At 44.0% G+C, this 18,416-nt stretch overlaps 1 protein-coding gene across 4 annotated transcripts in view; it reads right to left on the bottom strand.

Annotated features, from left to right (window-relative positions):
* Positions 1–3,648: 3,648 nt before the first annotated feature.
* ZNF185 (zinc finger protein 185 with LIM domain) overlaps positions 3,649–18,416 on the bottom strand; it is a 101,272-nt gene continuing 86,504 nt past the window's right edge. For all 4 annotated transcript variants that reach the window (XM_032794600.2, XM_032794596.1, XM_032794598.1 and 1 more), the window contains 7 exons: positions 17,277–17,375; positions 12,360–12,461; positions 10,929–10,991; positions 8,193–8,258; positions 7,292–7,394; positions 6,396–6,494; positions 3,649–5,152 (listed from right to left, as the gene is read on the bottom strand). In XM_032794600.2, coding sequence (XP_032650491.1) covers positions 6,396–6,494; positions 7,292–7,394; positions 8,193–8,258; positions 10,929–10,991; positions 12,360–12,461; positions 17,277–17,375 — 532 coding nt within the window. In that variant the 3' untranslated portion in view covers positions 3,649–5,152. The remainder of the gene's footprint in view (positions 5,153–6,395; positions 6,495–7,291; positions 7,395–8,192; positions 8,259–10,928; positions 10,992–12,359; positions 12,462–17,276; positions 17,376–18,416) is intronic.

The following is an 18,416-nucleotide window of genomic DNA, read 5'->3' as shown; positions in this document are numbered from 1 at the left end:
GATTTCTTCTTTGCTTTTCTCAAGAACCCAAATTTTGGCTTTTCAAATTCAAAAGTAAAGACGTTGTTGAGATCCTTTTCCGTAAATCAGCTATCAATCATGGGGGGCAGATTTGATTTTTTTGTTGAAGCCATGGCCAGATTTTCTTGTGCTGCTACCACATCCAAATGTTTCTTGTTATGATCTTTGAAAAGCAATGAAGAAAACATTACATTTCTTTATAATGTACCTGCTTGTGATATCTTAACCACACAAGGTATTTTGAATTTATTTTGGATTTTCTGGACAAAAATGATCGCATTTTCTTTTTACACAAAATTATTCTTAAAGTATATTTTAATATTTTAACAAGTTTTTTGCAGTTTTAATGAAGTAAGAAATTTTTAATATACATAATATAATTTTTTATTTATAAATTACAAGTTAATTTTTCTTATGAAATTTTGCGGTAAAAATACTTGAAATATTTTCCAAGTTTTCAATTAATATCTCAAAAATGCTTTAATATAGATATATCAGTGAAATTTGGTATGTGCCGTAGCATTAGTACGTGCTATCGCTGTTCTACAACATTGATTGTTGGGAAGTAACGATGCTACACATTACAAGGTTGAAAATAAACTTTAAGGGGAAAGCAGATTCAAATTGCAAGCACAGTCCTTTTAGTAAAGAGAGCAAATTTTTGGAAATATGTTTTTGCTTTATCAGCCTGAATAGATTATATAAGATAGAGCAAATAACAGGTTCTATCTTGTATAATGTTTCCAGGCTGATGAAGGAAAAACATATTTCTGAAAATTTGCTCTCTTTACTAAAAGGACTGTGCTTGCAATTTGAATCCGCTTTCCTGTTAAAGTTTATTTCCAACATTCTATCATACAACATCATTCAAATAAAATTATTTAAACCACAGGCATCCTGAACTGGGGGGACTGGGCCAATTTTATTTACCAACATTTTTTTAAATTTTCGATTATTTAACACATACGACCCTGGAATATGATTTAATGCTAAAACATGCATTAAAATGGTACTCTTAATTTATTTTGTATAATTAACCATTTCCAAGAAAAGTGTTTAAAAATTTTAATTTGCTTAGATGCTTAGAATGATACAAACAATTATACTTATTACTTATTTTTCAACTTTGGAACCATAAATTTTAAATGTAATAATAAATAATAACCAAAAATTATTAACTTATTATGGAAGATAATATTACCCCTCGTAGCCAGGGGCAGTCGATGACAAGCCTTTCTTGAAATATGAAATAAAAATGACCAACTGCCAGGTCAGCATGCCTATGGTTTGAATAATTTTGGATAATGTATTATGGTAGTACATACTAACGCTAAGACACAGACTTTATATTAAAGCGTTTTTGAGATATTAATCAGAAATTAACTTTTCATCACCTCCTTAAAGGGACTGTAGCTCCCTTAGGAAGAATTTTAGGACACATGTTCACAGAAACATTTTTTCTTAAAATGACCTAAAGATTCACCCCCAAAGTTGTGTTGGACATTTTCCAATCACTCTGGATATATCACAAATATCACTCCTAATTTATGCAAAAATGTTTACTGTATATTTATATGCGTGCTGCAGGCAACTTTTTCAGTAAATTTAAAATTACATACAACGCTACCAAAAGACCGTTGAACAGATGACATATAAAATAAGTCCACCAAAGTGATAAGGGAGCATGTACAAATGTACCGGTTATGGGAGCCTGTGTAAGAAATGAGCTTACGTGGTTAACATCTCTTGCGATATCTTAATATATCAATAAACAAAAACTTTTTTTTGCAATATACCTGTTTGTGATATCTTAAATGTTGCGTCCTGCTCACATTTTTCTGTAATCGCAGCACTTAGCGCGTTTTCTTGATCAACCCTTACAAAAGAAGTATCAACACATACTAATCTAACTAATTAACCTACACGAGTACATACTCGCCGAACCTTGGCACAAGGGTGAAAGCAGTCCGCAGTGTTGCTGGATGTCTCATAATTATCTGATTCTGTAATAATAAAACATATCTCAAAAAACTTTTGTAATTTTGTATGTGTACATTAAATCCTGATTTCGGCCGAAGTGAGAATAACTGTGATATATTATGTAAAGTGGTAAAGTAGATGCTTCAGATTGTATAACAAATGATATTAACTTTTTAGCACCTTTAGGACTTTCTTGCTAAATATCATTCATTTTGGACTGAAAATGAAAAAACAAAAACAAAAACCAGAGCAGTGGAGCAGTCAAGATTTTCTGTGCTATGGCTCCGCTCCAGCTCCAGGCAAGAACCTACAGCTCCACTGCTCCGCTCCAAAGCCCTGGATGCAACGCCACTTTTGGAACACAGTGTCTCTGTGTTTTTTGGCAAAAGGCTATTTGGCGAAAATTTAGAGCAACCCTTAATGTGTCAATACAACACATGCAACAGGTATTCAGAAACCACTCCCAGGAAGAGCACACGCTGATGAAGAGCACCATCCTGCTAACTGGAATGTCCCCGAAAATGCAGAAGTCACAAGTAGAGTTAACTGAAAAAACAGTTTTTAAAAAATGCTTCTTTTTTTGACTTTTTATACTGTTTTTAAAAAAAATGTTGATGCATTTTTAGAAAAAAAAATTTCCACCAGCTACAGGGCTGGCTGGAAAACTGAAACATTTTTGGTGAAAACTGATGACATTGTATTATTATCAAAAAATTTGGGAAGATTTGGAGAGAAGGGAAGTTGACAGGCAAGGATGGCAAATGTGGGTAGCCCAATGTGCAGCTAAGCACGGGATGGACTAAGGTCTAAAGTAATTTGAATATTTTATTTAAAATGTCTTTGGGGAAAAAAATTGGAAAATTCTGAGCAAATCTACACATGAGCATCATCTCATGGAAAGCTTCCAGGACCACAGAAGCATGCTTGGTCCTGCCTCAATACAGGGGCTGGACTGAATGGCTTTTCAAAGTCTCTTCCTGCCCTACATATCTATGATTCTATAATTGTCCCAGGCTGGGGTAATCCGTGGGTCAAATCCAGACCGCCAGACACTTTTGTACAGACCCTGAAATCTTCTTATTTACATATTATCATCATTATTGTTAATTATTACTTTCTCTGGAGTATGGACCTTGACTATACCTTGACCAAGAAATGTGGACCTTGGCAAAAAATAATTGACTAACCCTGGTCCCAGGGAACTCTCCAGAGAACAAATAAGTAGTGTCTGAGGGAGCCCCATCAAGAACATCACACGAGATAGAGTCACTTGTGCTTATTTCTAAATGCTGAAGAATTTTTAAATGGCGAATCCCTCACACTCTTGGAATGACTGGAGCAGGAGCTTCTAATTTAGATTCCCCTCTCATGCCCAGCAGCGGTTGGTTTGGAGGACAATAGCTCATCCAGCCTTGAGCTGTATGCAAGGCTTTATGGCATTTAAATCCTACCTTCTCCTTTGAATACTTTGCCCCTAATTCTCACCACTCCACCTTTTTCCCAAAGCCTGAACCTTCAGAAAGTATGTGGTGACTTTAATTATGCTAATATTCTTAGGCCATCATGAAAAAAATCACACAGTCTATCAAACCAAATGACTCCAGTTGGCAATAAGAACATGTTTACATTGTGACACAGGCAAGTAAATTACAGGTAACAACTCAGTGTTTATTAGAATTGTACATAGATGTTAAACAAGTGCTACAGAGAAACACAGCAAACAACGATGAAGCAAAAAAACTATAATGAATTGAAGCCTATTCTGCAATGCTTTGCAAGATCATATCAAACACCAAACAGGAAAGTATGGAATTAGTTAACAATTAGCTGTGTGTATCGTCCGCAGAAGGAGCACCTATAATAGAGTGTCGTGTTGTGGGAATTTAAATAATCCCCTTGGATTGTGGGAGAGGCAGCCTTGCAACAGGAGTTTTGCAACAAAAATAGTGTCTCAAACACATCTACCTTGTCCCAGCTGCTCTTCCAGTGGTTCCCAAGGTACTTCACACCAAGATTTTCAAAAGTGAGCAGTGATTGAGTGCCTCAATTTTGAGGTATCCAATATGAGTGATGAATACTTGGAGCTATATTTTAAGGCAAGGTGGCCAAGTATTCAGGGTGACCAATAATCTCAGTGGCATAACTCCCCACCTTAACAAAGGCTGAATGTGAGAGCTAAAAATTACTCAAGAGCTATATTTAGTTATGTACAACATTTGTTACAATCAAGGTTTTGTACTTCAGCATTTGTGCTGTAAATAATTTACAGTAATTATAGAAGTGGGATAACAACAGGCATTTATAGGGAAGTCAATTTAGATCTCAGATGAGAGATATTCCTTGTAATGAGGGACAGTAGAGTTGAATATTCACTGGACATGTTGTGTAAGGCCATCAGAGTCACCCCCACACAAAGTTAAACTAGCATACCAGGTGAAAAAATGTGCAAGCTCTCCAAAACATGTAGCAGACACGCGTGGTGCTGAAGGAATCCACTGGAGAGTAGGAAGAGAAGGGAAATTGAAGCTCAAGCACAATTAAGGCAAAGTCAGTCCGCAAGTTCTTCAGAAAATCCATTGCAGGCAAGGGGAAAGCAATTGTCATTTATTATCAGAATATGGCAATGAAGTTCTCTTACAGCTAGATTCAGCCTGCACTGGATAAGCTCCCAAGACCCTAAGCTTGGCCTTTCACACCTTTAGTACCTATAGGCGGCCTGATTGATGTAATCAGATGCAGACCAAGATGCACTCCGATTGTAAAAATCAAAGAAAGGGAAAGATACAAGAAAATCCTAACATAGCTTCAGAGAGAAGCTTCTGCCTGACTTCCAGGGTGCTAAGCACTCACAAATCCCACTAAAGTTAATGGTAGCTGGAGGTGCTCAGCACTTTTCAAAAATCAGGCCACTTCTCTTTTGCAGAGGACACTCCCTTGTCTCCTTAATGTCAGCACTTGCCTTGTGTGCTGTTAACAAAATAAACTAGTGGATATTAAATTCATTCATTGTGATGAGATGGTAAGAGGGAAATAACTCCAGGAAAGGGGTAGCAGGAGATTTGGTATCTTAGCCAGTCAGGCACTGCTGGATACATTCCCATATATACTGCTGAAGTCTTCCAACTGGTTGGCTCCTTCAGTTCTTCAAGATCTAAGAGCAAAAAGGAGAAGCTGAGTGCAAGAACTGGGTGCTGCACAGAAAATGGCACTACAAAGGCCACTGGTGCAGATATAAGCATAGAAGGAGTGGGATGCAAAAGCTTAGCTAGTCTTATCTAATCAAAAGTGACAATAAAGCAGCCGTGTACAATGAAGCATGTGTATATATCATCAGAGAGAGAGAACCATTTCTGATCTCATTGCAATGGCAGAGGCCACTCATTTTATCTTGTTTGTGCCTTTATTTCAAGCTAGCTACCAAACAAAAGAAAATTAAAAAATAAATCTAGTTCCTTTTGGGTTCGCAAAAAATATAGTACAGTATCTTAAATTTAGACTTTTCATACTGCTTTTCACTCCCAAAAATTTTCACAAGCAGGAATCACTTCATGCACCACTGCAACACTGCCACATCTAGGCTGGAATGTGGCAGCTGTGTTTGTAGAAATTTTGGTGGTGCCCAGAACCCACCCTCCGAAACTCTGCCCCCCTCCTGCCTAAGGCTCTGAACGGGAGTTTGGGTGGGGGGGAGGAGGTCTGGGGTGCCATTAGTGGGTTGGGGGCACTAGGACCCTGCAGCAGCAGTTGATGCCTGAAGCTGGCAGAGCAGAGTCAGCGTGAGCTGCAGGCTCTGGGGCCTGGGGGAGATGAGTGGGGGCAGCAAGTGGGGGCCGAGGGATACTCGAGGGAGGCATGTGGGGACAGCAGGTGGGGCTGGGGGAAGAGACCCAGCCCCAAATATTGGTTGAGCTAGGCCCCCGGGCCCTGAAGATTGGTGGAGCCCAAGCACCACGAGACTATATAACTTGCCGCCCCAACCACAGGTTAGTACAGGAAATGAGGAAGAATATTGTATCTAGCTGATACTGAAGAAGATACTAACCATGTGTAACTGCCACTTCATTCACTAATCAAGCCAAGTTTCTGCTTGATTTGACCAACTGAAATCATGATTTCTTCATTACTAGAGAGTATGTCCAGGAGAGGATGGCCAGGTAATGCAGCTCCTCTAGACTAGCAATACATTTCTGTAGGTCAGGGACTTGGAGTAACAATGTAATGGTTGGGGTCTCAGTGCCTTCCATTGTAGGCACACAGGAAGATTCTTGTGCAGATGAGATGCATAGAATTGTTGGCCACCCTATAACTGCGAGTGTTAGTGTTCACCATCCTTTATGCTTTCCATGAGCTAGTGTCCATCCAGTCATGCTAACCCTGAAAAAAGTGGCACCCACCTAGAAGAGCTTCTCATAGCACTGGTCACAGTGGACAATGTCACGATGAATGAATATTTTATCCAAGAGGTCTCCCATTGCCTTATGGCAAATCCCACACTGTGGAAACAAAAACAGGGGGTTGGATGGTTACCAGAGCCCTATTTAGAAGCATATATAGGAAGAGGATTGAGAAATTAGTGGCAATCTCTGTATTTTTTAGTGAATTTAAACCTGGTGAAAGGTGCTGGATTAATGGCCCTGAAGTCTAAAAATCTCTGCGTCTGTAAAGAACAGGTAAGCACAAGCCATATCACAGGAAGCTCCCCATATACACCTCATCACCTCAATATACATCAACCTTGAGGAATGTACATCAACTTCAGGAAGAGAGGGAATGTCAGTCTCCATAACACATCCAAAACTCAGCTTCTCTACTTGGGATGCTAATTGTGTGGTCGACTTTTTAATGCAGACAACTGTGAACTAAGGGCACTAACTAAATTCACTTTACCCACCAGTAGCAACAAGTTTCAGTCACTATTGGATATGAAATAGTGATCTACTATTACAAACCCTCTGAGCCATCCAATGCCTGACAATCACTGTTTGTTTGGTCAATTTGCTGTTTAATTTCACTGGATTATAAAATCAGTTCAATCAACATGTTAACAAAGGGATCTTCTAGCTCAATAACTAGTTTATACAGTAGTCCAAGATAATTTTTGTGGGTACTTTCAAAATCTGTGGCCACAGGACTTCCTATTCCAAGATGGACCCAGATCTCATTTGATCTGCTTTTAAGCTGAAAGTCTGAACAAATATTGCCTTATGATCACTTTCCCAGCCACAAGTCCCCTCCAGTTCCATTACACACTAACAAGTAGAGAATGACCTTTAGTAATAATGTCCCTTACCCTAAAGCAGTATTCATGGCAGTAAACATTGAGATGGTCTATCATTATCTTAGGGCAATCGCGGATCTCATGGCCACAGTAAGTGCAGACACCATCACATGACCTGTGGGGTTGGAGAGGACAGGACTCAAATCACAACATCACCACACCTCAATAACACCTGTCCCTGAGTAGGAGCAAAGGCAATCTTAGGTCTAACACCAGCACTACCATGCAGTACAAAAGTGGACATCTATCCATATGTCTTGGCTGTGCCAAGAGCCGATACAGAAGTTTCTGTGGTGTAGCAGCATTGCCAGAGTTCAAGGGCAAAGATTCCTATGTAGTTAGTCCAAAGCAGCATGGCAGCAGGAGCACTGTTTTAATACCACCCCCAGTAACTCTATGGCTGATGCTTTTTATTCTCCTTGGACAGTTCTAACCTTCCTTACCAGGAAGCCAAAGAAAAGGACATTATTTTACAGACCACCTATATATGATATAAAAGATCATATACAGTAAAGCCTTAAAGAATGTTTCTGTATAATAGGGATCGGCAACCTTTGGCATGTGGCTCGCCAGGGTAAGCATCCTGGCAGCTGGGCCATTTGTTTACCTGCTGTGTCTGCAGGTTCGGCCGATCATGGCTCCCACTGGCTGTGGTTCACTGCTCCAGGCCAATGGGGGCGGTGGGAAGCGTTGCCCAGCACATCCCTTGTCCCGCGGCGCTTCCCACAGCCTCCATTGGCTAGAAAGGCGAACCGCAGCCAGTGGGAGCCACGATCGGCCGAACCTGCTGACACGGCAGGTAAACAAGCTAGCCCAGCAGGCTATTTACCCTGGCGAGCCGCGTGCCAAAGGTTGCCGATCCCTGCTGTATAACATCCCCTTGAAATCACCCCAGTGCAATGAATTTTCCTACCTCTGGGAGGTGCTGCTGTGCAGGTAGTTTGCTCTCTCTATGTCAGACAAATCAACTAGGCTGTCACTGGAGAAGAGAGGGAGGAAGAGATCATTACTTGACAGTCACAGGTAGGAGCAGAAACGTTAATCATCAGTGCAGTGCATCCAAAAATTCTAATTGGGTCACAGTGCTGCTGAGCAACTTCCCACGTGCCTCTTTACTGACAAGAGGGTTGTCCCTTGCCAATTAAATATCAATAGACATTTTCTTAAAAGTGAGTGCTGTGCTAGTGAAAGGCAGCAAAGTGTCATCACCACAGACTGGACTTCCCTTTTATGCACAAGGCACGTACTGAATGAGGGGCAGCAGAGCACAAGCTTTCCCTGCTCGGGCACCAATGCGCCTCACTTCCAACCCAGAGGGACCACTCTCATGGTGAAACAGAGTAGTTTAGGCTCCAAGGCCCACCCAGTGCCAGGCCTCTCTGCTAAGTATGCTAATGAGGGTGCTAATGAAGGTATATGGTTTTGTGACCTGGACAGAGATTATGTATGTGACGTTGCACTCTATATGATTTTATGAAAATATGCCAATGTAACTGGAATATGCCTTATGCAAAAGGTCTCTTGTAAGGTGTCATTACAAAGCTTATAATCTACTGAGTGTGATCATCCTATTTGTATAAATATACCACTCTTGTATCTGAAACTAGAAATATGAAATATAACTCTGAGGGTCTATTGTAATTATGCAAAGTGTGCGCCATTAATGGTGGTTGGAATCTTGATGACTCCCATTAATCAGGACAATTGTCCGCAGATGGTTCTGTTTTACCTGTATATCTGTGTGCTGGAATGTGAGTAATGAAGTCTTACAGTGACATGTGATCATGTCACCTGAACTGGAATCCATCTCTAACCTAGTGCTTTTCCATTGAGAAGGTGGGAGAGGTGGGAACCCAGTGGGACAAAGGATTCTTGCCTTATGCAAAAGATATATAAATGGGTGGAACAGAACAAAGGGGGCCATCATGAGAAATCCCCTAGCTACCACCTGAGCTGGAACAAGGGCTGTACCAGGGGAAAGGATTGTGCCCAGACTAGGAAGGCATCCAGTCTGTGAAAGAAATTTATTGAAACATCTTTCAGGGTGAGATATTATCTGTACTTAGTTGTATTACTGTATTAGGCTTAGATTTGCGTGTTTTATTTGATTTTGCCTGGTAATTCACTTTGTTCTGTCTGTTACTACTTGGAACCACTTAAATCCTACTTTCTGTATTTAATAAAATCACTTTTACTTATTAATTAACCCAGAGTATGTGTTAATACTTGGCCGGGGGGTGGGGGGCAAATAGCTGTGCAGATCTATCTATCAGTGTTATAGAGGGTGAACAATTTATGAGTTTACGCTGTATATGCATTATACAGGGTAAAACGGATTTATTTGGGTTTAGATCCCATTGGAAGTTGGGTATTTGAGTGCTAAAGACAGGAACACTTCTGTTAGCCGCTTTCAGGTTAAGCCTGCAGCTGTGGGGCAAGTAATTCAGACCCTGAGTCTATGTTGGAGCAGACGAGTGTGTCTGGTTCAACAAGACAGAGTGCTGGATTCCCGAGCTGCCAGCGCAGGAAAGCAGGGGCAGAAGTAGTCTTGGCACATTGGTTGGCAGTTCCCAAGGGGGTTTCTGTGATTCAATCTGTCACTGTACAGGCTGGTTTACCCAGCTAGCTTGAATCCAACTAGGTGGATAACTAAAGAGAGCACAGTGCAGGCTTCAGAATGGGTAAGCGCTAGCATTTGTGCCAAACCCATGCTATGCAGTCTGAAGTCCATGCTGTGCTGCCTTCACTGCTACTGTTACCTGCACTAATTGGATTCAGCTTAGTTCAGACAGGCTAGCTTATGCACAGCTTTTGCTTTGTACATATATCATGAGACCACTAACTCATTTGACATTGGCCACTGGACAGACTGGGGTGAAATTCTGGCTCCATTGAAGTCTGTGAAAAAACTCCCATTGATTGCAGTGTGGCCAGGATTTCACACAAGGCATCCTATTAACATTTTAGGATATCATTAATATTGATTACAGTACAACTCCCAATACCTACCCAACGTGGTAGGCACTCCACAGACAAATCAAAGACACAATCCTTGCCCCAGTGAGCTTCAGGTTTGTTTACTTTCTTGAAGACATTTGTGTTAGAAATACTGTGGGCACATGAGTGAATGCTGATATTCCAAATATAAAAGCACATCTCTAAGTCACCGAGATCTGCTTTTGAGACCAGAATAGCAAGAAGCTGACAATGGTAACATTGCTGTGGCCAGCGGATTATAAACTCTAGCGCTGTACTGAGTGAGGATAAAAGCACAACAAGCATGCATTTTAACAAGATGTTAATGTTTACCAGGTGAGCATAAATAGAAAGCAGAGAGCCAAATACCACTCTCAATTACACTGGTGAGAATCTGAAATAACTTCACTGACTTTAAACAAAATTTAAAACACATTGTGAGTTTTGGCTTGAAAATAGATAATTTTTCAATCAAGAATGGTCCTATTTTTGACAGAAAACCCACAACAAATCTGTTTTCGCACCAAATCCAACCACTTTTGCAAATATGCAATGAAGCCCACCAGCATCAAACACTGAGGTTTTGGAATTTCAGTGTGATTGTTTCACTACCCTAACCCAAAAGACTCAGTTCTGCATCTCCACTGTGGAGTGAGCCATGGATTGCTCATACCTGCTGTAGCGTGGAGAAAACTCACGGCTGTTCACATACTCCTTCACAAAGAGGATCCCTTTGCTAGAGAAGGATGGAGACAGTAACAGAAACATTCACATCAGAGGAGTCAGAAACTAATGGAAGTGTGAGACACAATGTGTGTGTGTGTGCACACGCATGTGCATGGAAAGGGAGAAGGTGGGATGCAGGTGCTCTTGGATTATCACTGAATCTCAATTTACATTCAGTTTGACCATTTCCAACAATCTCAGGATTTAATAGCCATTAGCTCCCTCTTGCTCTTTGTGTCCTTTAACATTAAAAACCTACTACCTAGTGATACTTAAGAATGATTGTCATTGCGAATTGATGGTTATCCTTTGTGCTGTTTTTCTTGCAGATCAGGAAACGGAACATCCTTGCACTTGTGTTGTCCCCCCCCCCCCCCCCCACTTTGTAATGCTCTCTTCAAAGTGACCTGCCCCCCATGTGTCTGTACTTCTGTCACAGATCCTACACAAGACATCATTCCTGCCAGCACACTCCCAGAGCCTGTGAGAATGAGCTAATCAGAGGCCGTGTTCAAGTAACCTATCTTTCTCCATGGTTCATTTTCATGGCTGCCTTTGGGCTACAACTAATCCTTTCTTCTTAAGTGATCAAATTAAGCTGTGTTCCAGCTAAGGAAAGAAAAAGAGAGCATTTTTCTTTTGCATAGACTCTTCCAGAGCCAGCATCTCACACGAGCACTCTCTGCTTGCACGGTGATAGTTATCATAAACAGTGTGGCACTATGCCAGGGGCACTCCAACACCAGCCAACAGCTGCCCACATTGCCATCTTAGCAGGAGTTTGAAAGCTGCAGATAATTTGCATTAAACGGACCAATTTCAGCCTTAAGGTGCAGCCTGTGGAGATTACATGTGCCAGTATGCAGTACTCTGGCTTGGTCAAGTTTATCTGACTAGGGCACTGTGGTCCTGCAGGTCAACCTTCTACAATATAGTTACGGGTGCCTATAGGCTACACTGGCCCCCTGCAGCTGTATTTTGACCTTGCCTACACTATGCAATGCCTCTGCAGAATCACCCCTCCTCAAAAGTGAGTCCAGTTTGACAGACTGGCCTGTGATCCAAATGGAATCAGAGCGTTCCAATCCGGGGCTAAGTGAGCAGAGCAGGAAGGTTTGCAAGCTGCATCACTTCATTAGGTCATTCCATATTTTAGAGCTCAAAGTATTTATCAGCCACATGAAACAAAACAGGTGAAGTCTACTCAGTGGGCCAAATTCTAGCTTTATCTTCTATATGCTCATAGGGCTCCCATTTCACTGCAGTAGGAGCCAATCACATGCATCAGGGACAGGATTTGGCTCTCTGTGAGGATCTGTGCATGAGAAGAGAATTACTCAGGATAACAAACATAGGGTAAGTCTTCTCCACTCTTTACCTTGCAGTGTTGGGGTTGGACTTGTGTCCCACGACTGACGAGCTGTGGTACTGAGAGCTGGCAGTAGACATGGAGATCCTCTCACTTGAAGCTGAGGGAAGCCTGGCAAGAGAAGGAAAAGGCTAAAAACACCTGGAACCTGAATTGCAGCAGGTGTCATGTCTGTATGCTAGGGGAGAATGGATAAGCAAGAACACAATGACATTGTTTCAATGGTGTGGGACAATATTAAGTCCCTCAGTTGCATGAAATAGCATCCTGATTCATATTTTGTCACAGTTAACATAGGCTCATGTCCCTTCCCACACCTGACACACATAACATCTTAGGGCATGGCTACACTTGTGAGTTAGAGCCCATTAAAGCAGCCCAGTGTGCTCTAACTCATGACATGTCCACACTGGAAAGGCACGTAGAGCACTCTGACTCTGCAGCTAGAGCGCTCCTGGTACTCCACCGTGGCCAGTGGAATAATGTTTGATGTGCCCCGCTGGAGCGCCATGGCTCCAGTGTGGACACTCTGGTCTGTTAATGTGCTCTGATCAGCCTCCAGAAGTGTCCCACAATGCCTGTTCTAGCCACTCTGGTCACCAGTTTGAACTCTACTGCCCTGCCCTCAGGTGACCACCCGTCAGACCCATCCTTTAAATTCTCTGCAAATTTTGAAAATCCCCTTCCTGTTTGCTCAGCCAGGCATGGAGTGCTCTCAGCGAATCTTTCCAGGTGACCATGCCTCCATGCGCCAGGCTATCCCCAGTATGGAGCAATGGCAATATGCTGGACCTCATCAGTGTTTGGGGGAGGAAGCTGTCCAGTCCCAGCTGCACTCCAGCTATAGGAGTTATGATTCCTTCAGACAGATATCAAGGGACATGATGAAAAGGGACCATGACCGGGATGCTCTGCAGTGCAGGGTTAAAGTGAAGGAGCTGCGGAATGCCTACCGCAAAGCCCGCAAGGCAAACAGCCACTCCACTGCCCCCGCGACTTGCCGTTTTTACAAAGAGCTGGATGCGATACTTGGGGGCAACCCCACCTCCACTCCAAGTACCACCATAGACACTTCAGAGCCCAGTCCAACAAAGCAGGAGGAGGAGGAGGAGGAAAAAAGTGGGAGTGAGGGTGCTGAGGAGGAGGAAGACACCCCGGTATCCCTATATGCATGCAGCCAGGAGCTGTTCTAAAGCCAGGAGAAAGGTAGCCAGTCACGGCGGCTGGTGTTTGGGGAAGGACAAATACCAGAGGAGGTTCCCGGTAAGGGGCTTTTATTTTGGGAAGGAAGTTATTTGGTGCAGGCTCTTGGGACGAGGAGGGTTAGAGAGGCATGCATGCCTAGATGTGGAATATGGCATTGATGTGCTCTCTCACATCGCGGTAATCGGCCTCAGTGATCTCTTCAAAGGTCTCAGCCAGAACTTGGGCAATGCGCTTGGGCAGGTTTCGTGGGAAAGCCACTGTGGTCCTTGTCCCAGTCAGGCTAACATGTCCATGCCACTGTGCCATGGGGGGCGGGGGAACCACTGCTGCACACAGGCAGGCTGCATATGGGCCAGGGCGGAAGCCACATTGTAGTAGAAGACCCTCCCTTGCTTCCCAGATCACTCTCAGCAGTGAGATATCTTCCAGGATGAACTCCTGTGGAAAATGTGGGGACAGTGTTGAGTACAGGGGCCCCCTGCAGCTGTTGGCTCTCCTCAAGGCAGAGGACAATACAGCCATGAAAGAATCAGTCCCCCTTAACCCTGTGCTTACTCACCATTTTGGGGCTCCCGGGGGTTATGAGCACTCGCTTTGGGATGGGCAAATTATGCTATTGTGTAGACTGTGCTTGCCCTCCTTAAGTACAGGGGAATCATTGCTCTGTCTGGTGTGAACAATGCTACCTCTGTTAAGTGTTGCATTTTGTCTTTACAGATGCAACCTTGAGATCTCAGCCGTCCGTGTTATCACCGGCTGACAGGCTGCAAAGAATCAGGAAGAGACCATGTAGAAGCAAAGAGGACATGCTGCATGAAGTCTCAGTCCCTTAATGAAAATCAAAAAGTGCAGAAGTGGAGGGAGAGTGAAAGGAGGGTCCACCAGCAGAATGCGGATCACAGTCACCAAAGCACGGAGAGGCTGATAAGCATCATGGAGCTCCAAGCGGACTCGATCCAGGCTCTCGTAGCCATGCAGGCGGAGCACTACGTGCCCGTCTCCGCCTGCAGCCCTTGTCCCAAAACTCTTTCCCTTGTGCCCCATGTCACCTCCAACCCACTTTCCCCAACATCCTGGTTCTTAACTCCACTAGCTGCCTCCAACCTCTGTAGCTTCACCACCCAGCCCTGAAGACTACGGACCTTACTCACTGCACTCAACCCCCATCACCATGCAGTATAGCCATCCTGAAGTGCAGCACTCATTGCACAGCACTCCAAACAGGCTCCATTCCTGCAGACCGAAAGGGAAGACGGAGCGTGCAGTACAAAAAACGTTGAAAGATGGCGCCAATTGTGGACAGAAGCAGAGGGATTGCTGGGATGCGAACCGATGCATCACGGGGGATTGGGACAGGATCCAGAATGTCCCACGCCCTCTTCCCACAAGCCACAGCACCAGAATGGGAATAGGTGCTCTGTGGGATAGCTGCCCACAATGCACCACTCCCAATGCTGCTGCAAGTGCCACAAATGTGGACATGCCAGTGTGCTGGCAGCTGTCAGTGTGGACAGACTGCAGCACTTTCCCTACTGCGCTCTACGAAGGCTGGTTTAACTGAAAGTGCTCTATATTTGCAAATATAGCCATGCCCTTAGAAAGAAGAGTAGCTTCTCAGAGGATTAAACCTGGGACAGTACAGTGAAGGGAGGGTCAGCTAAGAACTTCAAAAGACCAAAGGTCATACAGAATCACGTAGCTATCTCTGAGATGGGAGAGCCATGGCCAAGTGAACAACCAGCACACAACACTGTACAATAGGAAAGGAAGGGGAACTACCTGGCCAGGTCCTCGGCCCAAACTTTTAGCCTTAGAAAAAGAATGCAGTGGGACTATAAGTGCCCACAGAGAGTAGAGTGGACCATGATTGTTAAGACATTACCAGAAATAGCCATGCCTAGCAACCTGTATGAAACATAACTAATCTACCTTAGAAGGCTAAAGGGCAGAGTTGATCCCGCCTAGATTCAAACCTTGTGGCTCTAGGATATCTAGGAATTCCATGCCTGATGTTCATACCTATATGAAGTCCCTTCTGGGTGTAAACTACAGATCCGATACTCACAGCCTGCAGGACATGCACCCTACAGAGTGTCATGCTGTGCTTGTATGGACTTAAATGCTGTGAAGTACTGTAGAAAAATCCACACAATGAATGAACTGCCACCTTCAACAGACCAGTAGCAATTCTGGAGCCAATTTGACTGACTGTTGGCTTTCTGGAGATAGTGTACTGTGGGGTTTCCACTGCATATGGAAAGTCCACAAATGGAATGGCAAAGAATCTCCATCAAGCATCGTGTAGATGAGGACATATCACAGCCCCATCCTGTGTACTATCTGCCGGGAACAATTAATCCAGATTAAAGATAGTTTTGTGCATCCCAGTGGGCACAAGTGGTTCTTGTAATTGCAATCATTTTCCAGAGAGTGAGCGATCACATCACCTTTATGACATCTCTCTGCCTTGAACTGGAGGTTAAAAATCTCAACTCTGCTTCTTGGCTCCCATCCCAAAGCAGCTGACTGCAGGCTTTTCACATGGCCATCACCAGCCCCATCTCTTTACCTTCTGGTGTTATACAATGTAAAATGGCATGCTGTGACTTCCTTGTGACATAGTTACAATGCTGTCTCTAGAATGGGACTGGGAGTAGTGGCTGTTTGTGACAGGGTGTACCTGCCTGCACTGGCCTGCAGAGATTAACTGCACTGAGGAAGCCACACCCCTCTGCCTCAGCAGGCTGCTGAAGGGGAAGGACACAGATTGCAGGCTCCCTCGCTGGAGCTGCTATTTGCCCTGACCACAGAGCCAAGGCGTACCGTGCCCCAGATGGATTCCAGGCTGCCTGCAGAATCCAGAGAAGGGACTGAGCCATCTGCAGCTACACTGGCCGAGAACCCCAGAGACCCAGGGGATCTGTAGACCACCACTGAGGAAGACAGATAGGAAACAGCTCAGGGGACTTAGACATTGCTCTGGTTGGAGAACCAGGGAACAGGTCAGCATGTTTCAGGGCAGCCCCGCTGACTCAGTGGCAAGCACACTTGCCACTGCCAGGGCCCTGGGTTGGGACTCGGAGAAGCAGGGAGGACCCGAGTCCCCCTATCCCGAGCGCCACACACCCCTAGATGGCACCCCACTTCTGCAACAGGCCAAGAGGCCAATCCAGCCCCACGGAGGTGGGCAGCTTTATTGCCTCCTGCCAATAGGTCATGCAATCCCACAGAGGTGGGCTACTCTATTGACTCCAGCCATTGGGCCACACAGCCCCATGAGGAAGGGTACCTTTATTGACTTCGGCGACTAGGATGTACTACCTCGTGTTATAGTCAGGGTCACCAGCATAGGACCTAATCTGCTGCGGTACATCCTTTCCCTTTCTTTGGACCAGAAGGGAGCTAACACCCCATGACAGGGTGTACCTACATCATTATAAAGAATCAATATAGCCTCAGAGAATGAATATTAATGTATGATGAAGAATCCACAAACATGCTGAATACTCATTATACTTCCTCATTCCCATGCCCCCAAAACTGAAATTGAAATCCCCAAAACACACTGATTTAAAACACAATCCAGCTAACGGCAATGCCCATGACTGCTGCCAGGGGTTCAATAGGAACAGGCCCACTATGCTCAAGGTATTGAATGAACCAAATGATAGCACACTATTTGGCCTCGCAAATAAGAGTTTCATCCTGCTGGCTCCTTACCTTTCCATACTGGGGTCGAATTCATTGTGCCCTCTGGCTCTAGGACTCTCGTATCTGGTGTCCCTGGGGCTGCTTCTCCCTTCATAACCTGGGACAGTTCTGTTAAGGAAGCAAGAAAGCCCCATAACAGCTCCAGGAGATAACATGTAGCAATTTAGGTATCAGTCAGTTCCAAATATTTTGGCTCAATGGAGATATTTTAATGTAGCTCCCTTTCTGCCCTTCCCTGCTTCACATACCCAAGTTCTGCAATGCAGCAAATCATTTGAGGTCCAAAGGCCATGTAACCAGTTCCTGCAAGAGCTAACACTAATGCTTGATTACTAAGTTGAGGCATCTCTTGCATAGTGGCCTGGAAATTGACCTGTCTTGAATGCTGCTGGATCTCCTGGGGCTCACAATAAACATCACTGCACCATCAGCAATTCCCAACTGCTGACTTGGGGGGTGACAAGCTGACTCTGGGCTTGGCAACCTATGCATGTCAAGCAGTCCATGTATTGACAGAGAATGTATTTCTTCAGCATAGATCTGATCAAGGGAACAGCTTTAAACTGCAAGAAAAATTTTATATTTAAGAAAACATAACATTCCATAGTTCTATTTCTTACCCTGTTGCTTTGGGACACAGACTGTGTCTGTGTCTGTACAGCACCTATATCAATAACAGCACCACCTAGTTCTTATATAACACTTCCCTCCAGTAGATCTAAAAGCACTTGACAAAGGAGATCAGTATCATCTCCATTTTACAGATGTGGAAACTGAGGCACAGAGTGGTGGGCTGACTTGTCCAAGCTCAACAAGCAGGCCAGCAGCTGAGCCAGAAATAGAAACCCAGGTCTCTGGAGTCCCAGTTCAGTGCTCTAGGCATTAGGCCACACTGCCTCCTAGGCACCCTGATCCTGACTGGGTCCTCTTGGTATAACTTGGCATATAATTCTAACTATTCAATTATGATAAAAAATTAATGGTGAATTAAAGAGTGAAGGAAGGTGAGACTAAGGCCATAGAGAAATGAATAGCTCTCTGGCCTATACATGTGATGCCTTTGCTCTGTGCACTGTGACATATTCCCTCTGAGTCCCAGTGGTGCAAAGCAGATCGGCAATGCAGCACTGCTCTAAAACACAGCAAACT

This window comes from Chelonoidis abingdonii, chromosome 8, assembly GCF_003597395.2.
Source record: "Chelonoidis abingdonii isolate Lonesome George chromosome 8, CheloAbing_2.0, whole genome shotgun sequence".
Classification (NCBI taxonomy): Eukaryota; Metazoa; Chordata; order Testudines; family Testudinidae; genus Chelonoidis; species Chelonoidis abingdonii.
Note: the sequence above shows the minus strand (reverse complement) of the source record. Positions and strands in the feature narration are given on the sequence as shown.